Below are 24763 nucleotides of genomic sequence, written 5' to 3' on the forward strand. Positions count from 1 at the left end.
CACGGTATTAACGAGATTTTTAGTGAACATAACACGTGGCACTGAGTAGTTTAAGAGGGATAAATGTTGCTAACTTGGTCAGTATTCCCAGCCACGCTTCAGAAGAGGACGTTTCCCACACCCACAAATTATTCCCCAAGACATGTTTAGACTTGATAAAGCTTAGTTAAAAGAAATCTATTGCAAGTAAACTTTATTTTTAGCCACGTTTTGTGCTGTGAGTCAGGACTGCTTCAGCAACTCAAAGGGAGAGAAGGACTGTTTTGCCATCTTTGTTGTTTTATTCATACAGTGAGAGCACACAAACAATGCCATGCTGCATAGACTCAGTGATATCGCCTCTCTTCATGTCCTTGCAACAAGTAGAAAACATCATGCAGCAGCTAATGCTATCTTACACATTATCTTGATTCCACAGCATGCTAAGCTGTTGATTTGAATCTAAAAATCACCAGAAGTTGCAGGTGCTAACATCAGGCATCACGCAAATTTGCAGCCTTTGTTCATTTTATCTGATTGCTAACAGCCAGCAGTTGGGAAGCTTTGATTTTATGGCCAAGTTGGAGTACTAATGTGTTTTGTAAGAGTGACATTGAAGCAGAAAATCCTGGCAAAAGGAAATCAATACTCAAATAAAATCCCATTCATATAATAATAAAGACAAATTTAACTTAAGATATTTTATTCATATTTTCAGTTGACATATCAGCCAAAAACAAATATTGAAAATGAAAATCTTATCCTGGAAATACATGAGTTTCAATGGAACAAGATGGTTTCAAGAGACAGACAGGTGGAAAAAAATCCCAGTTTTAAATGCAATCAAACACATCTGTCTTCAGTTTTGTTTGACTGTGTATCCATATAGAGTATCTTATGCAAAGTTGAAAGAGTGAGGGAATGAAGGAGACAATGAAGCCTGGGTCAAGGATGAAGGATTATACTTTCTGTGGAGTTACGGGTTTGGACTTTCGGTTAGGAGTCAGGCGCAGCATGGACGGGGACGAGCTGAGAGTCTGAGGTCGTGAAACTAGGTGGCTAACGTTTGAGAGGGCAGTTTTCATGTACAAGAGTCGTTGTGTGCTGACAGTGCACTTATCATTCAATCTGAATTGGTCATGTTAGGAGGGGAGATTATTATGGGAAATGAATGGGAGGGGAGTGTCTGGCACATGCACCTGGTATATGTTGCCAATCAGCTGGAAATAGGTGTGGTCTCAGGAGAAAAGGTCAAGGCAGGCAGAGAAAACAAAGATATACAAGAGGAAAGAAGGAAGAGTCACACAATTGGCTCTCTGCACAGCACAATTTCCAGCTCGCCACGGTAAAGCTTCCCCCCATCGGAGAGGCTCATGATGCTCTCCTTGTAGCTCTTCAGGCTCTTTGCATCCATCTCCTGAGGAAAACAAAGGGAAGTGTGCGAATCATCAATGGTTTTGTTCTCAATACACAGGTTTTAGTTAATTCATGTAAACCTAGAAAAAGGGCTGCAAAATGTTGCTTGTTGTCCAAGGATTCTATTAATTCATTCTTAGGTCAGAAATATACTTGCTTTTGATTATGGATACATGTGTTTATCCCGGCTGCCTCTTTGTTTGGAGCATCCCTTGTGTACATCCTCAACAATTAGCGTAATGCTCTTGCAATTTTCTGCGCCTGCGCTTGCAAAGCTCATTTTGTGTAAAAAGGGTAAATTGAAGGGTAAATTTCTGTTATTTTGTTTAATTTTGAGCATGTAGCCTTTTTTTTTCCTGTAGCCGTCCAGTGTTAAAAACTGTGCAAAAAGTGAGAACTAGACCAGTATGATTTGTCTTCAGTTGCTTTAACTGCTCAGTTCATGGTTGGATGTGAGTTTTGAGGAAAACACTAAATATTTGACCTTGAAAGGAAGGTCCACTAAAGGCTGTCGTCTTGAGCATTTATACTTCTACGTTGTCAATTTTGGGAATGTGTAAGTGGGAGGTTGGTGTGTTCCTCACTGCGGTACTCTCATAAAGGTTTGAAGCAGAAGTATAAATTTGTCTTTAGCTTGAAAATATGAATGAATACAACTTGCAAGTCCCTCCCTCTCTGCTGTGCTTCAGCACCCCCCCTGCACACTAAAAGCTTTGTGCCTACACAGCATTTTGTTTTTTGTTTTTTTCTGTCTCCAGTTTCCAGTGAAGAGAAAGCTCATGTGACCTCCTGGAGGAAAAGCGCTCCACGCAGCTTTTTTTGGAGCTCTCCCCCTTTTTTTGTGTGGCTGCTCAGAGCCATTCAAACAGAAAATGCCTGATTTTTTTAAGACAGCCTCTTGTGTTGTCATTATCTCTACTTTTCAGGCAGCTGTTTTTGAGCAAGAATTGACACAATGGTTTCTAAATAATCTATTGTCCTACCATCTACACCCACTCATCTATTATTGCTGCATAGTGACAAAAGTGATAAAAAATAATAAAGTGAATTAAAATAAAATCAATCTTTTGTTCGGGTTAAATCTAAGAGCTCACGTATCCAGCATTTGTAGCTGCGAACCTTCAGGGATAAACCTTTACAACCACAACACCGGTGAGTATCTGAAACCCAAGTTTTGTTTATTTGGGGAAACTCATGACCAACAGACAAGACACGATTCTACCTTTTGTGGTTTAGCATTGATTTAATACATGTTCCTTTTGATTCCCCGGTTTGCAGGAAAGTCAGACATTTTAAAAGTAAACTTGCTGTAACTGATTACGAATGAGTTATTTCTTTTCCTGCTCTTGAACTGCTGCATTCTGTCTGCAGAATCTTTACAGGAACCATACTGAATATAAGTGGACATTACTGTGCACTCCTTGACGTTTCTGTGCTTTGATTTAAAGCACTTCTTTTCTTTCTCACAGTGTTCTCTGAACAGACTGATTTCTCTTGGGCTTATTAAACACATCCTGGACGGATCTGATAAACAGCTAATAAGCTTGGATCTGTTGCTGGTATCACTAAAGCTTTTGATCTGAGATTTTTCACCATTAAGAACCAGAGCAGTCAGTATTTTGCAACACATGCTGCATGTTCAGTCATACGGCATAGCATGTGGTAATAGAGGGCTGTGTTTAAAATAGTTTTAAGTATATTAGGAGCAGAAATAATGGCAGAGAAATTGGATTATGGCCCAGATGTTATAACTAATGTTCAAACTTGAACAAAGTGCTGTATGGTGCAGGTTAACCGTATGCACTGATACACATGATAGCTGCAAAGCATTTACAGTAATGCCAGACACATTATCCACCTCTCACCTTCTTGTTTTTCTGGTACAGGTCTCGTAGCAGAGCCTCCAGCTCTTGCTCATCAATGTAGCCGTTTCCATCCTGGAAAAGGGTTGACAGAAAGTGCACGAATATTATTTAATTTCCAAACAGATGAAAAAAAACGACACTACATTCCTTTCTAAAGTCAGTTTGTTGCTGAAAACCAGCCACCATTCTACAACCTCTAAAAGGTGAAGGGAATAACAAGTCATTTCGCCACACTGCAAAGCTCTTAAATCTTGGATCATGATGCCCACTATCTTCCCAACGCTGTCGCAGACCAAGCAATACGGCACAGCACAACATTAAAAACACATTGTCGAAACTCAGCGCTACAGCTCGACATCCTTGTCCCAAAATACATACATGAGAGACTGTGTGAGAAAACATTCAAGATGTTCTTCTGCTTCTACCTGTATCTGTGGGAGATGTAAGTACTGCTGAATTCACCGCACAGAAGATTACTTTAAGTTCTGTCAGAACCACTCTCGTCAAAATGAGATGAGAAACAGATATGAATTTCAGAAGCTTATTCTGAATGCATACAATTTATGTTTGGCGGTATGGCTCTGTTCGGAGGAAGTTCCCGACTTTTCCATGAGCTCCATGGAAGCCAAGACAGGGAACAGCAGCATCCTCAGGTGGAGTGCCTTCCATTTGCTGTAAAGGCAACAAACCCCCTAGAACAGAGCAAGCAACAATGAACAACAGTATGACATTGTTTGCAATGAGAAGTCGGTGGAGCAGGGGAGGTGGTGGGTGCAAGCAGAGAGCAAAAAAAAGCAGTGACAGCAAACCTAGTTTAAATGAAGTGCCCCAAATGCCAGCATCCAATTGCGAGCATCAGCTGATTACCCAATTGAGCACAGCTGGTTGCGGAGCCATAAGGGTTGGGTCGGCGTCAGCCAATAGGCAAAGGGCGCGTTGACTACGTGGTCTGCCAGAACTAACGCGATGCTCCATTTACTCTAATGGTGATTCTGTCAGATGAGGATGAAAAATGAGGATGCTATTAGAGCAGAGCGACACTCTGGAAAGTGACTTAATGGGCTGATTTTAAGTCCCAGTTTCTGTCCAAAGAATTATGTGAATGAGAGCAGATTTATTGGCAATTCAGCTGTTTTTATGTACACAAAAAAAAGATTGAACATTGAAACTTGAGCGGAGCGCCGAGGCCCAATTGGGTCTAGCAGAGCGTATATATGCAGGAGTGACTTGATTCCCACCTTCATTATCTGATGTGTTTGTCCAGTTTTGAGAAGCTCGATTTTGTTAGATTTAGTTTGGACAAACATGTTGACGTGCAAGCTCAGTTTGGGTCAGACTAACACAATGATTAATTCACTTTCTAGTCTAATATAAACGTGTCAGACACCAAAGGAAATCCACAGATTTCCCTTTTCAAGCCACTCACCATTCCTTTTGTGGCAAGAAAGGGACCCTTCGTTTTTCAAATAGGAGGGAATTGGTGTATGTTTGGACTCTGAGTTCCACTGCTCAACTTCATTCAATATTTTATGGCAGCAATCATGAATGTACCAGCCAAATGATTAAAAAAAAAACATAACAACTTTTCATTCACAACTCTGAAAAAGGGTTAGCTGTAAAGTCACTGCGGAGCCTGTTTTTTAATTAATGAGATATCTCTCATCATGTTTATAAAGGTTTGCGCCAAAAGATAAGTCCAAATAACTGGAAATTTGCCTTTGGCAAGTGGCATAAGACTGCGATCTGTTCATTTGGGCTCAGTATCAAGATGACTTCAGAGGTATTTCTCATTTTTAGCAAGTGCTCTTTGATGTTTACATAGCCAGATTGAGGTGCCCTAGATCCTGGGAATACAAGTGCTACTTCCATTCTAATTCTAATTTCTATTATTTATTTTTAAGGATATAAGACTCATGGGAAAGCAGAGAGACTTTAGGTATCAGCCAGGCTGTCTAAGTTGCATGCCATCTTGGTTTTTTGGTCTTTTTTAAGTCTGTGCACAGTTTGGGGCTGGGGCCCTGTGAGCCATGTTAAAGTTCAGCTGACTGGCCACACTTTGCCCTGTGCACCATCTCTCAGCACCAGTGACAGCAGATGCCTGTGTTCGAGCTGCAGGGGCTGCGCTCAAAACAAAATGATAAACTAATTACACACATAAATGGTAGTGCTCCCTTCACTGAGGGTGTCCAGATGAAGGGACTGCAGTGGCTTATTTATAATTGAACATTCAACCCTGTCCTCTGCAAGCAAGCTAAAGAAAATGCAAGCCTTCAGAGGAACTGAGACATTAACATGCACGCAACCTTCCAACACCCCCATCTCCTGTCCAAAAGCACATTGAGTTGCCTGTGGTATGAAATGCGCTATATAAATAAAGATGCCTTGCCTTGCCTTGCCTTCCAGTTAGTGGTACTGCCCACTCTGTTATCTGTTGTTCACTTTACTCCATATCTTAGATTTCCACTTGGATCTGTCAGTATCATGCACTGGAAGCTCAAAGTACTTAAAACTGTTTCCTCTGAGTTCAAAAGAAAAATGAGAGTAAAAAATAGGTCTGATTCTGTTTTTCTAAATCTCTGAAAGGAAATAATGTCAGAACTTGTGCATGAATAGAGGGGAGGCATGTTTTTTTTCATTTGCATGTAAAGCACCTGTAGTGTTCCTGCTACACTGAGTGTGTTCAGTGTTGCCAGCGAGGTCCATGTTGCCCAGTTACATAATCAAATAGGAAACATTGCAAAAACGAATGTTAAACTCATCTGTTAAATAATTTGTAGTTACTAATCAAAATGTTGGTGTAAACACAAGGGTTTTAGTAAAAGAAGGAAAATAGTTAAACCAGTGACCAGTGATTTAATCTAGTTTTCTGTACAAAAGTTATCAAAAAAGGTATTAATTTCGCTTGTAGATTGTAACCCTCTGAGCAGATATCCTATTTTGGCATATTTCAGACGGCAATGATCAACTGCAGGGTGGTTTCTGTATGTAAACATTTATTTTCCAGGCTGCAGTTAAATCTGTGGAGTTGTTTTTGTTCGGTTCTCTTGTTTGAATTTGCATTGCCTGTCGTGTGCCATTCCAATTAATGTGCACTGCTTTGCATTTACATCTAGTCACTTAGCAGAGACTTCGAAGGACAGCATTCAAGCTTCAGTACTCCAAGAAAGCCTGGTGCAGCTATTAAGCACTGAATATGTTTAAAAAGATGGAGTACTACAGGTAAATAAGTCTAAAGTAAGTGTGTTAGGTTGTTAGAAAAGAGTTCTTCACAGTCCAGTCTAAAAACTGCACTGTGGCAAAAAAACACAGTTTTCTTCAAGACCTTTTTATATTTAGCCATTAAGATAGCAAGAGAGTCATGAAAGGTAGACGGTACCCTCTTGCTCTGACTGAAGTTTGGTAGCTCGTTCCACCATTTTAGGAACAAAAAGGAGAAAATTCTGATTGCTGTGTTTTAAAGAGACAGTATCAGATGTTTCTGAGAGGACCGCAGAGGTCAAGACGGAGCATAAGCCTGTGTGAGTTTAAATAGCCGGCTGCAGACCCAGGAGTCTCTCTGCAGGCAGCAATCTGTCTAAACTAATACATTTAACCATGCCACTTTTTAGCGCTGGAGATGAACAATTATCCTTTTGACATTAGAAATCTAACATTATGATGCATTATGATGCAGTCAGAGTCGTAATGCTCCAAGTCAAACCTAAAATACATTGATTTCCTCTTTATTGTCCTTTAAAAACATTTATTTAAAAAGAAAATAATAGGAAATAAAAGTGATAAATTCACTTGCTCGTAGAATGCAGCTATAATGAAATAGTTATTAATGAGCTATTATTTTTTTACTAACTTCTTAACAGGATAAACATGCATTGGAAACCTACATATCTGTAATAATACTGTGCATTTTGCAGTTTCCCCACCGTGACTGCACACATTATGGGATACCTTTTGGATGTTTTTGAGACAAATACTAAAAGATTTCATGACTCGGTTGAATCACTGCTGCTGAAACATCTAAGTTTCATCTAAGTTTCCTTATTAGTGTTTTAAACACTAATAATAAGGAATTTAATAAGGAAAAAGGGCATTTGTTACATAAGAGCAAAGCAAGCAGACCAGCACCACACCACACGAGCTGTTTATTTCCTAAAGAAAAACTGAGTCAGCTCTTTTAAAGTCACATAGATTATGGTGCATCCCTCAGGCTCACAAAGCTCATAACACATCATAAACATGAAAAATGATTGAGCAGATGTGCTGCAGAGCTCTCTTTGTCCCCATCTTGTATCATGTTGCTCCCCATAGTCCATCCCCACCGATTCACCGCTAATGTGGAAAATATGGCCATTAACTGAACCCCTGCTCAACCACCCTGAGCTGTTTACTCAGGGACAGGTGTGCCAAGTCTAACTCATTTCCCTAGGTGGACGGGGAGTGCCTTGGGTGGAAAAATAAAGAATTTGCATATTGATGATTTTAACAAAAGGCTCCTAAACAAACACCCCACAGTCATCCAAATGATTCGACTCAAGCTACTGCAACATTTTTCCAACTTGGCCAAATTAAAACCGTATTCCCAACAGATGGATGTTTAAACAAAGTTCAAGTTGTTATTTCATCAGCTTTCAACAACAGTGTCCTCATACGTGCAACACAAGAGGGAGGTGTTGTTACGAACACTTATTATCAAATGTGTCTGCAGAGCGTTGCTGTAGTTGCATGTTTGTCTGAGGAGCTCCCAAGCGTTTCAGAAAGGAACTCATGAAAGGAAGCATCCTGCTAAAATACACGGACGACCGAAATCTAGTGAAACAAAAGCTACATTTGGGAATAATGATTCCCTCTTTGCACAGAACATCACCTACCTTATCATAGTATGTGAAGATGGAATTGAACTGCTCAGAAGTCATCTTGACACCCTGTAAGTACAGGATTTGACTTTATTATCAGGCTACAAACCGTAAAAACCACAGGTTACAAAAGATAAGAGTATTTTTTTATGTATTGCTGATGTAAATTGTGCATAAATGTTTCATGTTTGACCGTTACATACCTGGAATTTGAGAAGGAAATTCTCCTGAACAGGCAGAAGCCTGTGGAAGAGAACGATTTCATTAGTGGACACAAAAGTTTATAAATTATTCAAATCTGCTGACAATGAATGAGCATCAGGAGGAAATGTGATTCAACATTTACATTGTGAACAGAAATTGCATATTACCTCGCCATCTCTGAGAGGCCCAGCTTCCCATCTCCATTCAGATCAAACATCCTGAGCTACAAACAGAAGCAGGACAGAAATGAGAAGCGACAGAGGAGAAAATGAAGGAAAGGTGTTTTATATGTATACACAGTGTAGAGCTTCATTGACTAAGAATTTCAATGTGTAGACACGTTTTTTTTTCTATATATCCACAACTTATTTAATAGTTCTGGAAGTTTAACAGAGGACCAGTGAAGTAACCGTCCATAAATCTTTAAACCATCCAGCAAATTTGTGGAATATTTTTCAGTAAAAACCCAGAAGGAAACTATTACATCAAGAGAAGAGAAAAACAAAAGGCACGTAGGAAACAGTCCCAATAAAATGGCTCAAAGAGTGTTATCAGCCTCTGCAATTTCACTCATTTCCTGTAGAAACGGTAGCTAACCAAGCTACAACCACGTCTGTTCTGATTGGTCAGCTCCAGTGGCCTGATCAAGCTCCACCCACCATCATGCATCTACCCTGCTGCAATGAAAAAAATCTACTAAACGTTTATGAATGTACGCATGTTGATGCATAGGTGTCCATCAGAGTCCCAGTTTTATTCAGTGAAGACTTTACAGTGTCCTAAAACAAACATTGAAGATGCCCGACTGTCAAATCCTGCAAGATTTATTCTATCAAACAAATTTAATAATCAAGGAATCATCCGAGTCATCAGAAACACAGCAACACGGCTAGAAGATTCCTGATTCAAAGTGCAGCAAGGGTCAAAACTTACGTGTTGATTGAAATGTTAGGTTCATTTGTAATTCTAAATTTGACTTTTTTTCTTGGGAGATATATGGAACAAAATCTCCATCTGATTTCCTGCACTGAAGCAACTACAAAGAAACAAAAGGTTCATCTTTGAGCATCGCGGAGACAAGCTTCAGAGAATCAGGTCAGCTGAGCTCCAGGGCGTCGAGAGAGAAGCAGATGTTCGAGCATCTGGGCTGCAGTCAGACGACCTGCAGGACATGATGGGGCACGACCACTCAGCCGCACAGCGCTGCTGCCACCAACAGGACGACCAAATGGACGTTGCGCTGCGCAGGCAGCTTTCTTTAAGACTGTAATGGCTTTCAATGTTTCTGCATAATTCAATAATACGTCTTGCTTTAGCATTACAAGCACCTACTTTGTGCTTTACTTCTATATTCCTCCATCACTGAGGATCACTGAACTAAGCCTGGTAAAATTCTGAGCTTTGTTTTCCATATATCCAGCATATACTTGGATGTGTCAGTAGTGTTATCCATCCATTGTGTGTTCGAGTGTGTGAATGGTCTTACTATGGTCTGTGTGTACTCCTGCAGCTTCTGATCATCATAGTGTCTGTTAGCCTTCTCCAGCAGGTCTGACAGAAAGCCCTGAGGAGGGAGGCACACATAGGCAGATTAAAAGAAAAAGGTAAGTGAAACTGCTTCATTATTACTTTAACATCGTGCATAATGTAGAAGAATAGTGCAGGGGGTAAAATATGTGGCTCAAGATTCAAAAATGCATTCGTAGATGCTGTTTTTTTGTAGATTTATACATATCATATTCATGAGTTTTTGAAAGATAAAACTGCAATATCAAAGTTAAAATACTAGATAGTCAGAAATGACAGTGAGAAGAATTAAAACCCATAACTAAAAGTAGTTTAAAAGTCATATAATAAGAGTATAAAAAGCAAAGAAAGGCTGGAATTAAGAAAAAAAAACAGAAAGAAAATGATGAAATGATTTAATGAGGGTAAAAACAGAGGATAAAGACAGAATCATTCATTATGTGGTGATTTACGGCATCATTTTGTGTTTTCTGTGTAAAATAAAAGAATACCTTCACTTCACAGTAAATAGCAGCCTTTTAAAATGTTGGAGATCAAGTTGCTTCACATCAAATGTACTATGACGCTACTTGAGTCAATGTTTTCCACAACTGCTCACAACTCTGTGGCGAGACACATGTCTGGCGCCTGGCGTCCCCTCTGCATGTTTCCAAAGCTTTGTAAGAGCCACACCTGAGTAACTCATCTGAACCTGGTCAGCTGGAAGAAACGTGACACCCGAAACAACAAGAGCAGCCTAATCTGCACGTGATGCGTGGCCAATGACCACATTATCGCTCCCTTAAGGGAATGCACAACCTTTCCGAGAGGTGTTGAGGTGAATAACGTTTAGGTAATCAGTGAGGGCACCTGAATCCTCACCTGATGAAAAACATATGTAGTCATTGGGAGATTATCTGTGAAGCAGACTTTCAACTCTCCTGGCTTGACTCGCATATACACTCACATGTATTTAAAGAAAAATTCTCAGTGGATATTGCTTTTTTGCTTTAACAGTAACAGCCTCATTCAGTTGATTAAAGTTTAGCAGTTCATCATGTTGAGATTTTGCTAAATGTGTTTACTCACTTAAATGAGATGATGATGTCAGTTTCAGATAATGCCCTGTGAATTATACTGAACTGCTATGCAGGCCCACTTTATTTTGATTTTGAATAAAGTTAAGGAAAAAGAAAAGATCTAATCATGTTTTCATTGGTTTTTCTTTGAATTGTAAAAGGAAAAACTACATAACTGATGCTAACGGAGGCTAGCTGAGGCTAACTGCTACCTTATTTTAGTCTATTGAGCAGTGAGCTGCAGCATAAAGATATTGTGGCCCACTGACTGGACAGAGAATTGCCATTAGAGTCAACACGGCAAACTAACCACGACCTAATGATGTAATAATACATCTAAGAATGTGTCTTGTTACAACAACGGAAGCTCACAAATCCATGCCGTAGCTTTTTCCAGACGGGACAAAAAAACATTTTCAGGAGATGAAATTCCTATTATCCATATTGAGCTGGGCCTTATCGTACTGTGAAATGTGATTGAAAGTCGCCATAAGTGAGTTTAAAAGGGGTGTTCACTGTCGGGGCATGAATAATAGCAGCAGGAAGACCTCTCAGCTAAGTAGTTACTGAAGTGACGTCTGCATTTAGATCTGTGGGGAAAACGTCTGTAAACCAGGTCAGTAACTGCGGTTGACGGTGCACATTTGGTGTCCCTGATGCTTGTGCTTGCAGTGCGACGTGAAGGAAAACAGAGGAGAATCTGCTCAGTGATGAATGTTATCAGGATTTGTAGAATCAAAGAAGACAAATATCTTAGTGTCTGCAAAAGGGTTAAATACTTCAGGCATTTTAACGAAAATAAAACGGCAGATGATGGGGATATTTACAGGTAATACTGCGACGTATGCACAAGCAAACATTTGCCTGTGGGGGTTTATTGTGTGAACAGTTGGGGTTAAAATGTGTTTGTTTAGGCCAGATTGTATCCCACTCCATGCTGCATGTGGCCCATAATGACGGCATGAGACTATTATTGAGGAGACAGAGATGGTGCTGTGATAGTCGAATGTTTGTGGCTGCAGAAGTCAGCACTGATATTTACATTTACCACCTCAGTGTCTCAGAAACTGAAATTATTTTGAGACTATCTACTGTACGATTTCGTACTACACGATCCCAAAGTCTCAGTTGTGGGGCCTTTGGTTGACTGATTTATACTATTTTAAAATCTTGGACCTCGAGTCCAGTGCTGTTATGCTGTGGGGGCATTATGCTGGGATGCTGATCAATATCCATGTCTCTATTCACAGGGCACCAGGGGTCACAAAATGATTTGAAACTAAAGATCCACCAGTCGATCGTCAGCCGAGGGGAAATGTCTGGTTTTCATTATCAATAGAAAGGCTTTTGTTACTCCAGTTTCTGTTTAAGTTCAGGTTGAACGATGATCGGTGCCCTCTATGGATACAAAAGCTCAGTCTCAGATCACTCACTGTGTCATAGTTGGGAGAAGTTTGCATTTCTGAACTTAACAGAGAACTCACAAAGATTGCAGTTTGTTCCTTTGTGAAGAGAGTTAGCGCATCAAAACAGGCTTTGGACAAAAAACTTCACTCCACCTCATCTTCACTCAGTCCAATTTAATCAAAACGTCCCCTTGTTCCAAATGGTTAAATTACACAGATTTTGTGTAATGTATGTGCTGCAAAAAGCATCGACACAACAATAAAAAGAGCTGTAATCTCTGCCTTGTTAGATTAAAACCAATAAGCTGGAGTTCATTTTCACTTCTTTTCAGTCACCTGAAGCACTAATTATGCACAATCCAATTAATTAATTAATTAATCCACTCAGTTAGGGTGCAAGAAAATCTAAACCTGCACGTCACTTCAAAAACAAAACTGTAAATCGCATTTGGCCAACAAAATTGCAATCAGCAACTCAAAGAATCAAATTAAGGCAACCCAATATCCAATCGAGAAGAGTCCAAGTTGTGGGTTTTTTCCCTTTAATTTGTCACCTATGTTTTACTTTCTTGGCGAAGCGCTTCCAGACCTCAAATTAAGCTAAAGTGATGCCTTGCTGGATCTGCTGTTGCATTTAATTAGTCTCAAATGCCGTGCACATGAAAGCTTAAAAGTGATGCAAGTGCGGAATAGTATTACCAAAAAGAAAGATATCGTCATGAGGGAGCATTTCTGCCTCTCAGCGGCACAAAATCATGATTGGAGGACATCTGTGCACACAGGGGAGGTGTGCTGTCGCATAAGCATGCTTTTCTGCTCGTAGATGCAGATGAATTAGGGCTAATTCATCATATAATTTACTTTTATATTTAGTGTACAAACACGAGAGTTCTGCCTGTCTTCTGTTCTCACTCTTGGCAAGAAAAGTACATTTCTAAGCCCTTTTAGTCCATAAATTCAAAATAGTTTCCAAAATAGAAGGGTAGTTACTGATTATGACACAAAAACATGTAGAGGATTGTTAAAGGCCACTTTCTTTCCATTCTTTTTATTGTTGTAAACAAATGAACATGCACAAGCTGGGCATAACATTAACAAATATGCATGTAAGTCAAAGCACAACGACTACACACTGGAAATGTGGAGATGGTTACAGTTTAGGGTTTGTATTCTGTCAGTGGATGTGTGTTGATGTGGGTAAGAGTGGAGGGAAGAAGGAGAAAAAGAAGACAAAGTATGACAATGTAATCGGATTTACAAATAAAAAGTATTTGTAATAGTTGTAAGTAAGGCTTTGGAGGATGAAGATTAAATATGACATGACAGCTATTTTCCCAGTTAGTTTAAATCTGAGTATGATACTTATCTACCTTGAGTTCATTAGCTTCAATGTAGCCACTGCGATCTGTGTCATATCGCCTCCATGCCTACAAGAGATCAGGAAAACACAGGAAATATTCCATTACAAGGTCTTTCTCAGCACTGATGCACAAAGCACACAACAATTGTTCCCCACAGTGATTTACATTTCTTCCCCACAAACAAATCCTCTCCGATCGACCCCCTGCTCGCCGCTTGACTGCGGAAGGAGTTTGGCTTTCCTCTGCTGCAGAGCAGAAATCGTTCCAGAGGTAACGACCTGAAAAGCCGGCACCATCACTGTAATCATACAGTTTTCAATACAAGCCCATTCGCCCACATAGAGAGCTCAGAGCGACGAGAGGCTGAGAGAGAAAGAAAGTCATTTTAATGAATGTTTTAATCTAGCAGCTGTCCCTGTCCAAAGAAGGCCTCCTTATCAAAGATGGATGGCCTACCCCCTTCTTCTCCTCCTACATGAGGCTCTGCAGAGAGGAGCTACAGTGGTGTTATCCATTATACATGACTCTGAAAATAGAAGGTTCTGCTTCCTCATTCTAACCCTTTAAAAACCTATCTGCCTGCTCCCCCTTCCAGCACCCTTCAACAAAGACTGATTAATCCCCCTCTCTTGTTTTATGTTCTCAAACTCTGGCCCTCAACTTCTCACCATTACATTTACGGCCTCTCTATTCCCACTTTCTCTCATTTGCCCTTTGTATCCTTCTCCCTCCCCACACCTTCCCTCTCATTCGTTTTCCTCCTCTCATTTCGTTATTCTGTCTCAATAAGACACGGAGGACGAGGAGAGCCCTTTCCTCACATGTAATTGGTTTCTAATTGCCTCAATTCTTTCATGGCAGCAGATTCAACATGAAATCTGCCATTTTCTCTTACTGTATCCTCTGGAGGTATTTGGTGGAATAAATTATTTCCTTCTTAGAAGGTCTTCTTGTTCGTAACTGTTCACCAGTCATTTATTATTCAAAACTCACAGAGGCACTCAAACTTGAGACATTTTCATGTAAATGCTTTAAAAATCCAACTTGAGTGCTGCACATTGACAGAAACAGACAGACTTTAATCTTTTCTGGTAGTTTTTGCAAATGAATAGTTACTCATAGTTCATTTTATGTGTCATTTCTGTCCATTTGACTGCTTAAAAACATTTTACTGAGCTTCCCAGACATTGGGGCAACAGTTATTCATTTTCTACAGTTAATTAGCTTCCTTCGTGTAGCTGGTTTAAATATACAGCTATGAGTTCAACGCTGTAATGTAATTCAAGTTCCATGTGTCATTCCAAATTGTGCCAAAATAACATCTGCCATTGCCTATAACAAGATTTCTAATTCTACAAATGATAGCTTAACTCTATATTTTACAGCTGTAAAATCACAACATCCCTTTCGCTCTTCTAAGTGCAAATTTGTTCTTCTTAAGACATTTAACAGTCAGTGGGTCAAACTAGCTTCATTATGCTATTGACAAGTAAAAGTGTATATAGGTCTTGTTATATTTTGTATATTAAAGTACAATGTCCAGAGCATGATAAATACATAGTTACTATGAATGCAATCATCACACTAGAGAATTAGATGAACTTTTCTTAGATGTATGTTGCAATATTATAAGATTCAGTTAAGGTGGTAGTGAAGATTGCATGTGCACGTCACATGTTACCTATCGGTTACTAAGGTCATTGCACTTCTTACTTGGGGTTCACGAATGGACAAAACACCAATCGTTACATAACTTTGAAGAAAAATCACAATTTTAAATGCATTTTTTCTGTCACATTGTTGAGTTTTAACAAGAAGTGAATAAAGGAATTAGTTATTTCTGGTTGCAGTGTTTAAAATTCTTTCTGCAGCAACATTTTAAACTGGATCTTATCAGCTTTTGAGAGTTATTTGTGTGCCCAAATAACTGCTGGTTGCATGATTCAGGCAAAGGGTTTAAAAGTCAGTGAGAGGTGAGAATGTTCTTGAATTTTGGGATTAAAGTACTCTTGGGGGTTGCATGTTTTCTTCTTAATATGATACGTATCGAGCATTACAGGCTAACTAGAGTTCTTTAGAAATACAGTATGAGTGCTGCGTTAGCAACGTTAGCATATTATATTCATTCAGTAAATGGGCTCCCAACAAGGCCCAACATTGCAATATGACAGCATTTTTCTGAAAAACTTAGTAAAATATGAAAAAATTGAAAATGTTCTTTTCTGCATCAGATGCTTCTTAGACCAGAATTTATGGTCTATTTTTTGCTTATTCATTGACTCTGGAAGTTATTCATGGGAAGAACTTTACATGCTTTGTTGTTCAAAAGCCTCATTACTTTCTCATTATGTTTGTTGCTGTAGCACCTCACATCACCATCCCTCTGAAACGCTCTGTTACCACTCCTGTGTCTTTAAAACCATCCTCAGGAAATACTAAACCTGCTCGGACTGGTCTACCAATTTGCCAAAAACTGAACAGCTTAAGGGAGCTTCTGATTGGTTTGTGCTAAACAGGCCACAGGAAAGAACCTGGACATTAGAAACAAAATCCATTTTATGGAGTTCGGCCCTTTCTTTGGAAAAAAATTTGGAAAAACTTATCTTAAAGGTATTTTTCTGAACTATATAACACATGAAAGGAAAGGATTTAATTCTATGTTTTACTCCCAGTCTAAAATAAAGTTTAATCGGTCATTTTCCTTTACATTCAGTTCGACACTCTCAAAATTACCCTCGATGACCCAGAAGTTGTCGGCACACTGACATTTACAAGCATATTTTGAGTAACATTTACATTGTAGGTAATTGAGATCGACCGCTTACTGATCATGAAACAACTCAATTTAAATTTGCATTGAAATAAAACTAACTGACTCCTCTCAGACTTCACTTGTATTTGGAAGCAGGTACTCGAAATATTATAGTTGTACCCTGGCAACTATTTGCTCCTTTATCCATTTACATCAACTTTTATTTTATGTTTCTAGAGCAGCATCTGTCTTGTTTTTGGTTAACCGTCATGCATGTCAGCCTCTGTTTCTGCTCGACTACTTAACCAGTCACTTGTGTTCCTGTGGTCACCTGATTTAAAGTAAAAGTTACAGCTTATACTCAAAAACAGCATATGGCATTTTCCAGTCACAACAGCAGACATGTGCAGCCATGTGCAATTGAGGGCAGCAGTCCACGTCTTTTTATTCCAGACTTCATGTCACTAATTGGTACACCACTAACCGCCAAAGGGAATTAACCTATGAAATTACCTGGTAGATAGGATGAGAAAATGCAAGCTGTCCAAGGCTGACTGACTCGAGTTAATGACAGTTTACAGTGAACAAGAAGCTTCTGCTCAAAAAGAACCAAAGTGCTTCTAAGAACTGACAAAATGACCACAAAGAGCAGCTGAAAAAGGCACAGGTCGGTCCATGAGAGCTCAGAAACAGACTTACCGCCATGAACTCAGCGCTGGAGCTGACAAACTCTCTGAAGCAGAGCAGGAAGTTCTCTTCAGTTGGGAGAATCTGGGCCAGCTAGAGAGAAATGACAGGGAAACGAGAGTGGTGAGAACAAGATGGTGGAGTGGATGTACTGGGAGAGAAGAGATGGAGAGTGGGGAGCTCAAACTGACACATAAATAATGGAGCAGCCGGGCCATGCCTAAGGCCAGGAATTTGCTTTTAATTACGTGTTTATCATGGCTATCTGAGCGTGCATTTGTGCACATCCTCAAAAATAAACACTAAATTTCTCAAGCTGCAGTGTGTAGGTGGGGCCAGTAGGGGCAGTGTGGGGCCAATCTGCCTCTGTGTGTCTTTTCGACTGCACACTGAGCAATATGCTTGTGACGATGCAATAGGTCAATACCATTTTGGAAATGTCAATGCACTGAGAAAAATGTTAGAGAAACAGAGAGGGGACGGTGCAGGTAGTGTGTATTTTCTGGCCTGAGTCATATTTTCTGCCCTCTAGTGGAATCCTGCAATAATAGGAGTAGTAAACTGGCAAGTATGTGAATAATTATGGCCATTAGCTATTAAGTTGCTTCTATGAACCGGTGTCTAAAAAGCAAGTATATTCCTGACCTTCGTTGGAAACGTCTATTAAAAATCATGCTTTATGGTATTCAGACAAAGACTTATATTGAATCTTAAATTGAATCTTTGGAGGCAGCAGCAGATTATTAATATTGTGGAAACTGTTTCTCACATTTTCTTTCATTTCCACTCAGAAAATGAAGGAATGGGGAGATATCTCCCACTCTTACTCCACAGACCATCATGAAGATCGATCTTATCTTAAGCCTCTCAGAGTGTATTTTTGGCTTTGTGAATGATCTTTCTTTTTTCCAATTTTCTCACAATCAGCAAAGAGCAGAAAAAACTTCTCTAAAGTTCATTGTAGTTGGTTGTTGTTTGTTTTTAGGAATATGAATTTTCTACTAAACATGAGGTTAGAGCAATTAGCTAGTTTGCTTAGTTAAATTATTAGAAACTACCAGCCTGGCTGTGTTTATGCCAGAAGACTCCATCCGTTGTCTTTAATGCTATATCTGATTTAATTCATTACAACCCAGTGTGGTTTAGCGGGTTGTTGTGGATTAATGTGATCATGTTTTTGATTAAACAAATAAAATGATAAAGCATTCTTTAAGGAGCTTTAGCCTGATTTATTCAGGTTTTGTTAGGAACGAACATAACCCTGGTAATTGTTTCTGTCAGTCTCTCAGAAATATTGACTTTATTGATATTGAAATATAGACTAATCTCACTCCTGGCACAACAACGAACATTTTGAACTCACTTGAACTTGTCTGGAAAAGGGCAGGCATGTGATCAGATGACACAACCATCTATCACCATAACAAGTGAATTCATCGAATCAGATTGGCAAAGCATTACGAGTAGAGCTAATCAGTGAAAAGGAGTTGCCTTTGGTGACCCATACGCATCTAAAACCCACCTCCAGCTGCCAATATTGGACTCTAATTGGTCGCACTTTGGTGCTTTGACCACAATCAGATAGCCTGCAGCCTGACAAGATTGATTCTCTGATGAGTCGCAGCGTGAATTCAGTTCAGGTGTTGAGAACAAAAGCTGAGGTGTAGGGAGAACCATGGACAGTTTATATTGTGCTGTTATTTATCTAATAACTCAATTTCTCAAATTCATTTGCATTTGATTTCACTGCAAGTAAGATCTTCAAAACAACAATCCCTACCTATTTGTGCCTATCTATCAAAACAACAACACGCAGTTCATGCTTGCGTTGTGCTGAAAGTGATTTGTAAGCTTCTGGTCATCACATTTGAATTCCCTACTCATCCCATGCTGACGCCTCATTAACAGTCCTTTGTGTCATATAACCTTATGCAGAGCTTTGCCAATCACAGCGACATGAAGAAATCATTATATATACAAGAAATACAAACTGTATTTCAAATCAACAAGTTTGAATGAGAAAAATCCGTTTTTTTTAGCTGCTTCCATCCACCTCCAACATGACATGTTTAACACTTTGACCCTGTGAGGACTTGGCACGACGTTTAGTCCAGTGTTGAGCTTTAATGAAAATCTGTCATCGTCACTGATATGTTGAGATATCACAGACTTACCTCTGACATCTCAATGCGTCCATCTTTGTTCTTGTCGAACTTCTGCATGAACTCCTTCATCTTTTCTCTGAATATGGGGTTTGAAGGGTCCTGCAAAACATTTGCACAGATAATAAGTCAAACGTACGTGGTTAGAGCTGATCTGTGATTTATCCGTCGCCCCTGAACTCACCACCCCGGCTCCTCTCCGGGCACTTTCCAGCTCCCTGAAGAAGTTCTCCAGCTCCTTTCCCTCGATGTAGCCATTACCTGTGGCACAGACAGATAAAATATTACATCACACCAAAGATATGCTGATGGAACTGAAGAAGGACATATGTGCAGATTTGGTCACAGTGTCGAACAGATCCCGTCTTGGCTCAGTTTTGGTCCTTGCATTGATTCAAACATGAGCCCATTCCCAGTAACTCTCATCCTTCCCCTCTAATAGATTCCACTATTGACTGACGCGATGCAAACTGATCACTCCTTAAAGACTGTGTTCACAGGACTGTATGGACAGACTTTAAATTGAAAAAGGCTCCTCTTAGATTTTTTAGGTGATGACCCACAGGGAGCCTCTTTTATTCCATAAAGATCAATAGCGCATTCAATGGAGATTCCATCAAGTCATATAAGCTCTTGTGATGATAAACAACGGCGTATTTTAAAGAAGAATAAGAGCTTTTCAGTCATTTGAGTCAGTTGGATGTTACTAAAAGATATATTACATCATATTTATTGGATCCTAGCAGAGAAAATTCATCTTGCATAGCCATAAAGTTGATTTTATTTTCCCCTTATCTTTCCCTTATTTCATTCTTATTCCTGGTGTGTTGTTGTCCTGACAGTACCCATTCAGAGGACAAACGAGTCCGCTTGCTTCACCCAGGTAGTATGCAACCCTGTGCCAACATTCTATCTAGAACCTTGCTGAATGGCTGGACAGATGGCTCCAAACGATGGGACTGGCTGCTTCAATAAAACCCTGGAAGGCAACGCTGCCTCATTAAACTCTAACAAAGATTATTATGCCATCCATTTCCTCTCCTCTCCCTCTCCCTCTCACGTGCCGTCTTTCTGCCATTTTTGATTTAACTCCTTTTTTTTTAAAATCCAATCAGCATCTTAGCCTTCTTTGTTCTGTCAGCGGAAATGTGTGCATTTGTGCACGCACGCGTGCCTTTCTTGGTGATGTTATCAAAACTCATGAATAAAAACTCTGATGTTTCAATAAAGTGGGACAGTAAAACGCCTCGCTGCGATCCAGCCTCCATCCTCTGGGGCTTATTGACATTTGGTGTTCTGGAGGAAAACGTGATGAACTAAAAGGCGAATTAAGTAAAAATGACAATAGAAATAGATTTACTAGGAGATTATGCTGAGGCGCTGTTGTACATTCAGGATATGCAGCAATAGATGCACACACCCATCACATTTGTGCATGGGAGCATCTGTCAGTTATTGCACTGTGCTTGTTCAAAAGTACTCTCTGTTCCAAGCAGCTTTTAAACACCAGCAATATGATTATTTTTTCCCTTCAGTTAAACATATCAAGTGCCTCAGTTTAATTAGTATATGTCTGTGTTGCCCTAAATCCACACATTGCACACATTTAAAACACTATATGTCTGTTTATTTTGTTTTTAAAATAAATGACTAGTTTTACACCTCATCATCATGAGAGGGTTTCTTCCAACTTGGTGGGCTTTCTCCACGAGCACTTCAAGCATGTACCGACGTCAAGAAGGAAAGGTTCACAAAACCCCTTTTGGTCCAAATACTCACTCTTTAGGCTTCTGCTTCACTATAGTCTCAGGAGACTCTGGTAAAGAAGCTTTATTTCTGGTTTTGATGCTAAAATTTGACCCCCACAACATGGTAAAACTCTCAAAGTGGGCAGTTGTGCACACAGAGTGCATATTTAAAGCGAATATAAAATGCATTTGCCTTTCAAAGGAAAGTGTAGCCCTGTCTATTTAAATATTTTGTGGCGAGATCACAGCTGAGTCAGTTCAGGAGCTAGATTTTGCTGTGTTTAAAATCTCCATATACAGGTCAATGAGAAATAATTGACAGCATATATACGCTACAATTAGCAGAAACAACTGAGGTTGTTTCTCGTTACGCTTTGAAGGGGATGAATTACAAATCCTGGCAGAGAAAGATGAGAGGGGAGCGTACAGAGGAGCTGCAGAGGGATGCAATCCAGCCGAGATTTGATCATTGGCCAACAAGGGAATATGTGGTTTGATTGTCTCTGGGTGCATCGCCTCCTGTGTATTTTTATCTGCAACCCAGAGATGTTTACTCAGTCTGAGCACAAAAATTAGCTCTCCTTTCTTTCTGCCGACTCTCCCAATAACGAGAGCAAAAATCAAACACTCTAGGCAAATCTGTGTATGCTCACTGGTTGTATTTGTTTTGCAAAGTGGCTCATTGCAAATCGCAATATGTAAAATAGCTCAGCACTTTAGACTGAAACACCTGGGTGGCTGGTGAGTTAAACCAACAACAGACATGACAACTTTCTCTCTATACAGAGCTGCTGAGCCCCTCCGCCCCACCCAACTCCTCATCCCACCTTGATTTCCCTGAAGAAAATGTTTCAGCTTGTGTGCAGTCGGCAAAACAGATCATGCTGACAATGAATTCCCAGGAGTATGTGTGTAAAACAAATAGATGCAATACACATCTCATAGAACTAGCAAGCAAAACTGAAAACTTGCCAGAGGTGTCTCATCACACATACTCCGCAGTCTAACATTCATGAAAGATTTTACTTTTTTACCTGTGTCTAACAAAAACATTGTCTATTTGGTTTGGTATTTGATTTCCTGCTGACCCTTCAGTCCAAACCAATTCAGTAAATCAGTTAAAGATATACACCAACCGGACACTTTATTAGGTACACCTTGCAAGTAAAAGGTTGCCTTCAGAACTGCCTTAATTCTGCAGCAGCTGCTGCAGATCTGTCGGCTGCACATCTATGAAGCCAATCTCCCCTTTTCATCCCAAAGCTGCTCTGTTGGACTGAGATCTGGTGACTGTGGAGGCCATTGGAGTGCAGGGAACTCATTCTCATGTTCAAGAAACCAGTTTGAGATGATATGAGCTTTGTGACATTATCCTGCTGGAACCAGTCTGCCCATTCTCCTCTGACCTCTCACAGCAACAAGGCATTTTCACTGGATATTTTTGTCTTTATCGGACCATTCTCTGTGAACCCCAGAGATGGTTGTGGGTTTAAATCCCAGCAGATCACCAGTTTCTGACACACTCAGACCACCAGCAATCACGCCACGTTCAAAGTCACTTAAACCCCCTTTCTCCCCCGTTCTGATGCTCGGTTTGAACTTCAGCAAGTTGTCTCGACCACCTCTACATGCCTAAATGCATTGAGCTGCGGCCATGCGATTGTCTGATTAGTTATTTGTGTTAACAATCAACTGAACAGGTGTACCTGATAAAGTGGCCGGTGGGTGTAAGTTTTAATGGATACCAAAAAATGGTTTCCTCTTAGTTTGAGGACTGTGGACTTTTCGGGCTGTCAATCAGTGTGCAGAAAGTCCTCAAACCACAGAAGACTCTGCAAACCTTCCATGAAATAAAAATGTGTGTTTGCAGGCTGAGATTACAGCTGCCAAACATATGCATGCACACTGACACGTTTGCAGACTGAGATAAAAAAGACAGAACAGACAGATTTGAGAGGGACCTCAGACCCGATCAGGACTGAGATTCTCTTGATCTGTGTGCGTGTGTGCAGTGATGGGCTGCTGCTGATCTTTTTTTCCATGGATCAATGTTCCGTTTCCAAACGTCACATCACATAAACCCATCATTAAGCTGAGTTATTTCCACTGAAGAGGCAAAGGCAAAACAAACTTAAAAAAAAAAAAGCCTGTCTGTGTTTGGAAACTTATCAATAAAAGCAGCACTACTCCTAAATCATGACGATCATTAATTTAGTCACTGAATCCGCATAAAGCACAAAATGAGGCACAAAATGAATGGAAAATTGAGTACAAAGTGACACTGAAATTCAGTGTGCACATCAAGTGAAAAGGCTGCAACAGTACGGTACTTCGTGTACCATTACAGGACGCGCAGCGTGCGTGAATCCTGCTGATGAAACAGAAGAATTACCCTGTAAACTCCGCTTTAATCACCGTCTCATTTGCAGTTTACAGTTTATAAACTCAAAAATGACACGAGTAACATTATACCAGTGCGTTCTTTCTTAAAAACTGGGACTTTAATGAATTTACTTGATTAAAAAAAAAAAAAAAAACATAAAAAATTCACCTGAAACCGTTAAACTTTCTCGATGCTCTCAAGTCAAAAGTTAAACATTTTATAATCACATAATTACTTATTTTTCTGACTTCTTTATTCTGGCAAATGCAGAGAACGACGACTCATTCATAAAAACCTCTTGCGGAGTCATTCAGGACAGCAAAAGTGACCTTAGGTGCATGAATATCAACAATTTCCGACATTTTTCAGTCTACCAAAGATATCCTTTCATGTACCCCCCCCCCCCCCCCAATTCACATCCCTTCCATATTATGAAAATAATTATTTTCAACATTTTCCTGAATAATTCCCATCAATCTTCCTTTCACCGGGTGCATTCTAAGTCACATTTAAGAAAGTATATTTGCAAAAAAATAGACTTTGAATAAACTTTTAGGAGGAAAAAACAAATCCTACCGTCCACGTCGAAATGTTTCCAAATATCGAGGAACTGGGACGCGGTGACCTCGGCCAGGTGCAGGTGAGGAGGCTGCTGTGCTTTGTTTGCCATGATGATGCTCTCGACGGATGCTGCTGCAAGTCAGACGCCAGAAAAAAATCCTCTCCTAACTTTTCAGTGTCTCTTGCTCCAACACGCCCCACACTGTGGCCCCTGCGCGCCGCCCGCCGCTTTTTAACGCCTGCGCAGGAGCGGCAGCACCGCTGCACCGCCGCATGGGGCGCACGGACACCGACAGCATCCATCTGAGTCAGCGTCACTGCGCGCGCGTGAGTGTGTGCGCGTGTGTGTGTGCTGCCAAGCTGGATGTAGTTGTTGGATAGGACGTCTTGGGCACTGCAGTGGACGGAATGATGTGTGTGTGGGGAAGACCAGCAAAATGCAGATGGATCAACTTGTCGTTGCATCATTCTCCTTTACAGTAGATCCCCTGTGTGGGGTATGTGTTTGATCTGTCGCACGTGCATGAATGCGAGTTCCCATAAATACTGTTTGCTTTGAAAGATAAGCATGCATGTGTGTGTGTGCTCCTTCCTTCTTCTCCAGATTATATCTGTGTGTATCTAAGCGTGCAGCTCCCCGAGCTCGTCCGCCACTGTGTGTGAGGCTTCACAGACTTAATTAGAACTCACACACTAATCACATTTCCCACACAGCCTCCAGCCACCAGTGATTAGCCCACATAACAAATGTAAATTATGTAAAAAAAAGAAAGAAAAAAAAGTGGGGGAAGTAAAGGGGGGCAC

General features: G+C 40.2%; 1 protein-coding gene across 1 annotated transcript; it reads right to left on the reverse strand.

The window, feature by feature from the left end:
• Window positions 1–665: 665 nt before the first annotated feature.
• On the reverse strand, window positions 666–24165 carry calb2a (calbindin 2a). Its single transcript, XM_075470697.1, has 11 exons — window positions 23975–24165; window positions 19452–19528; window positions 19280–19369; window positions 17118–17198; window positions 13676–13732; window positions 9801–9878; window positions 8482–8537; window positions 8314–8353; window positions 8126–8179; window positions 3261–3332; window positions 666–1396 (listed from the first exon to the last, which is right to left on the reverse strand). The coding sequence occupies exons 1-11, from the start codon at window positions 24066–24068 to the stop codon at window positions 1280–1282; spliced, it is 816 nt and encodes a 271-aa protein (XP_075326812.1). The 5' UTR covers window positions 24069–24165; the 3' UTR covers window positions 666–1279.
• Window positions 24166–24763: the final 598 nt, after the last annotated feature.

The sequence above is a fragment of the Odontesthes bonariensis genome, chromosome 7, assembly GCF_027942865.1.
Source record: "Odontesthes bonariensis isolate fOdoBon6 chromosome 7, fOdoBon6.hap1, whole genome shotgun sequence".
NCBI classification, from domain to species: Eukaryota; Metazoa; Chordata; class Actinopteri; order Atheriniformes; family Atherinopsidae; genus Odontesthes; species Odontesthes bonariensis.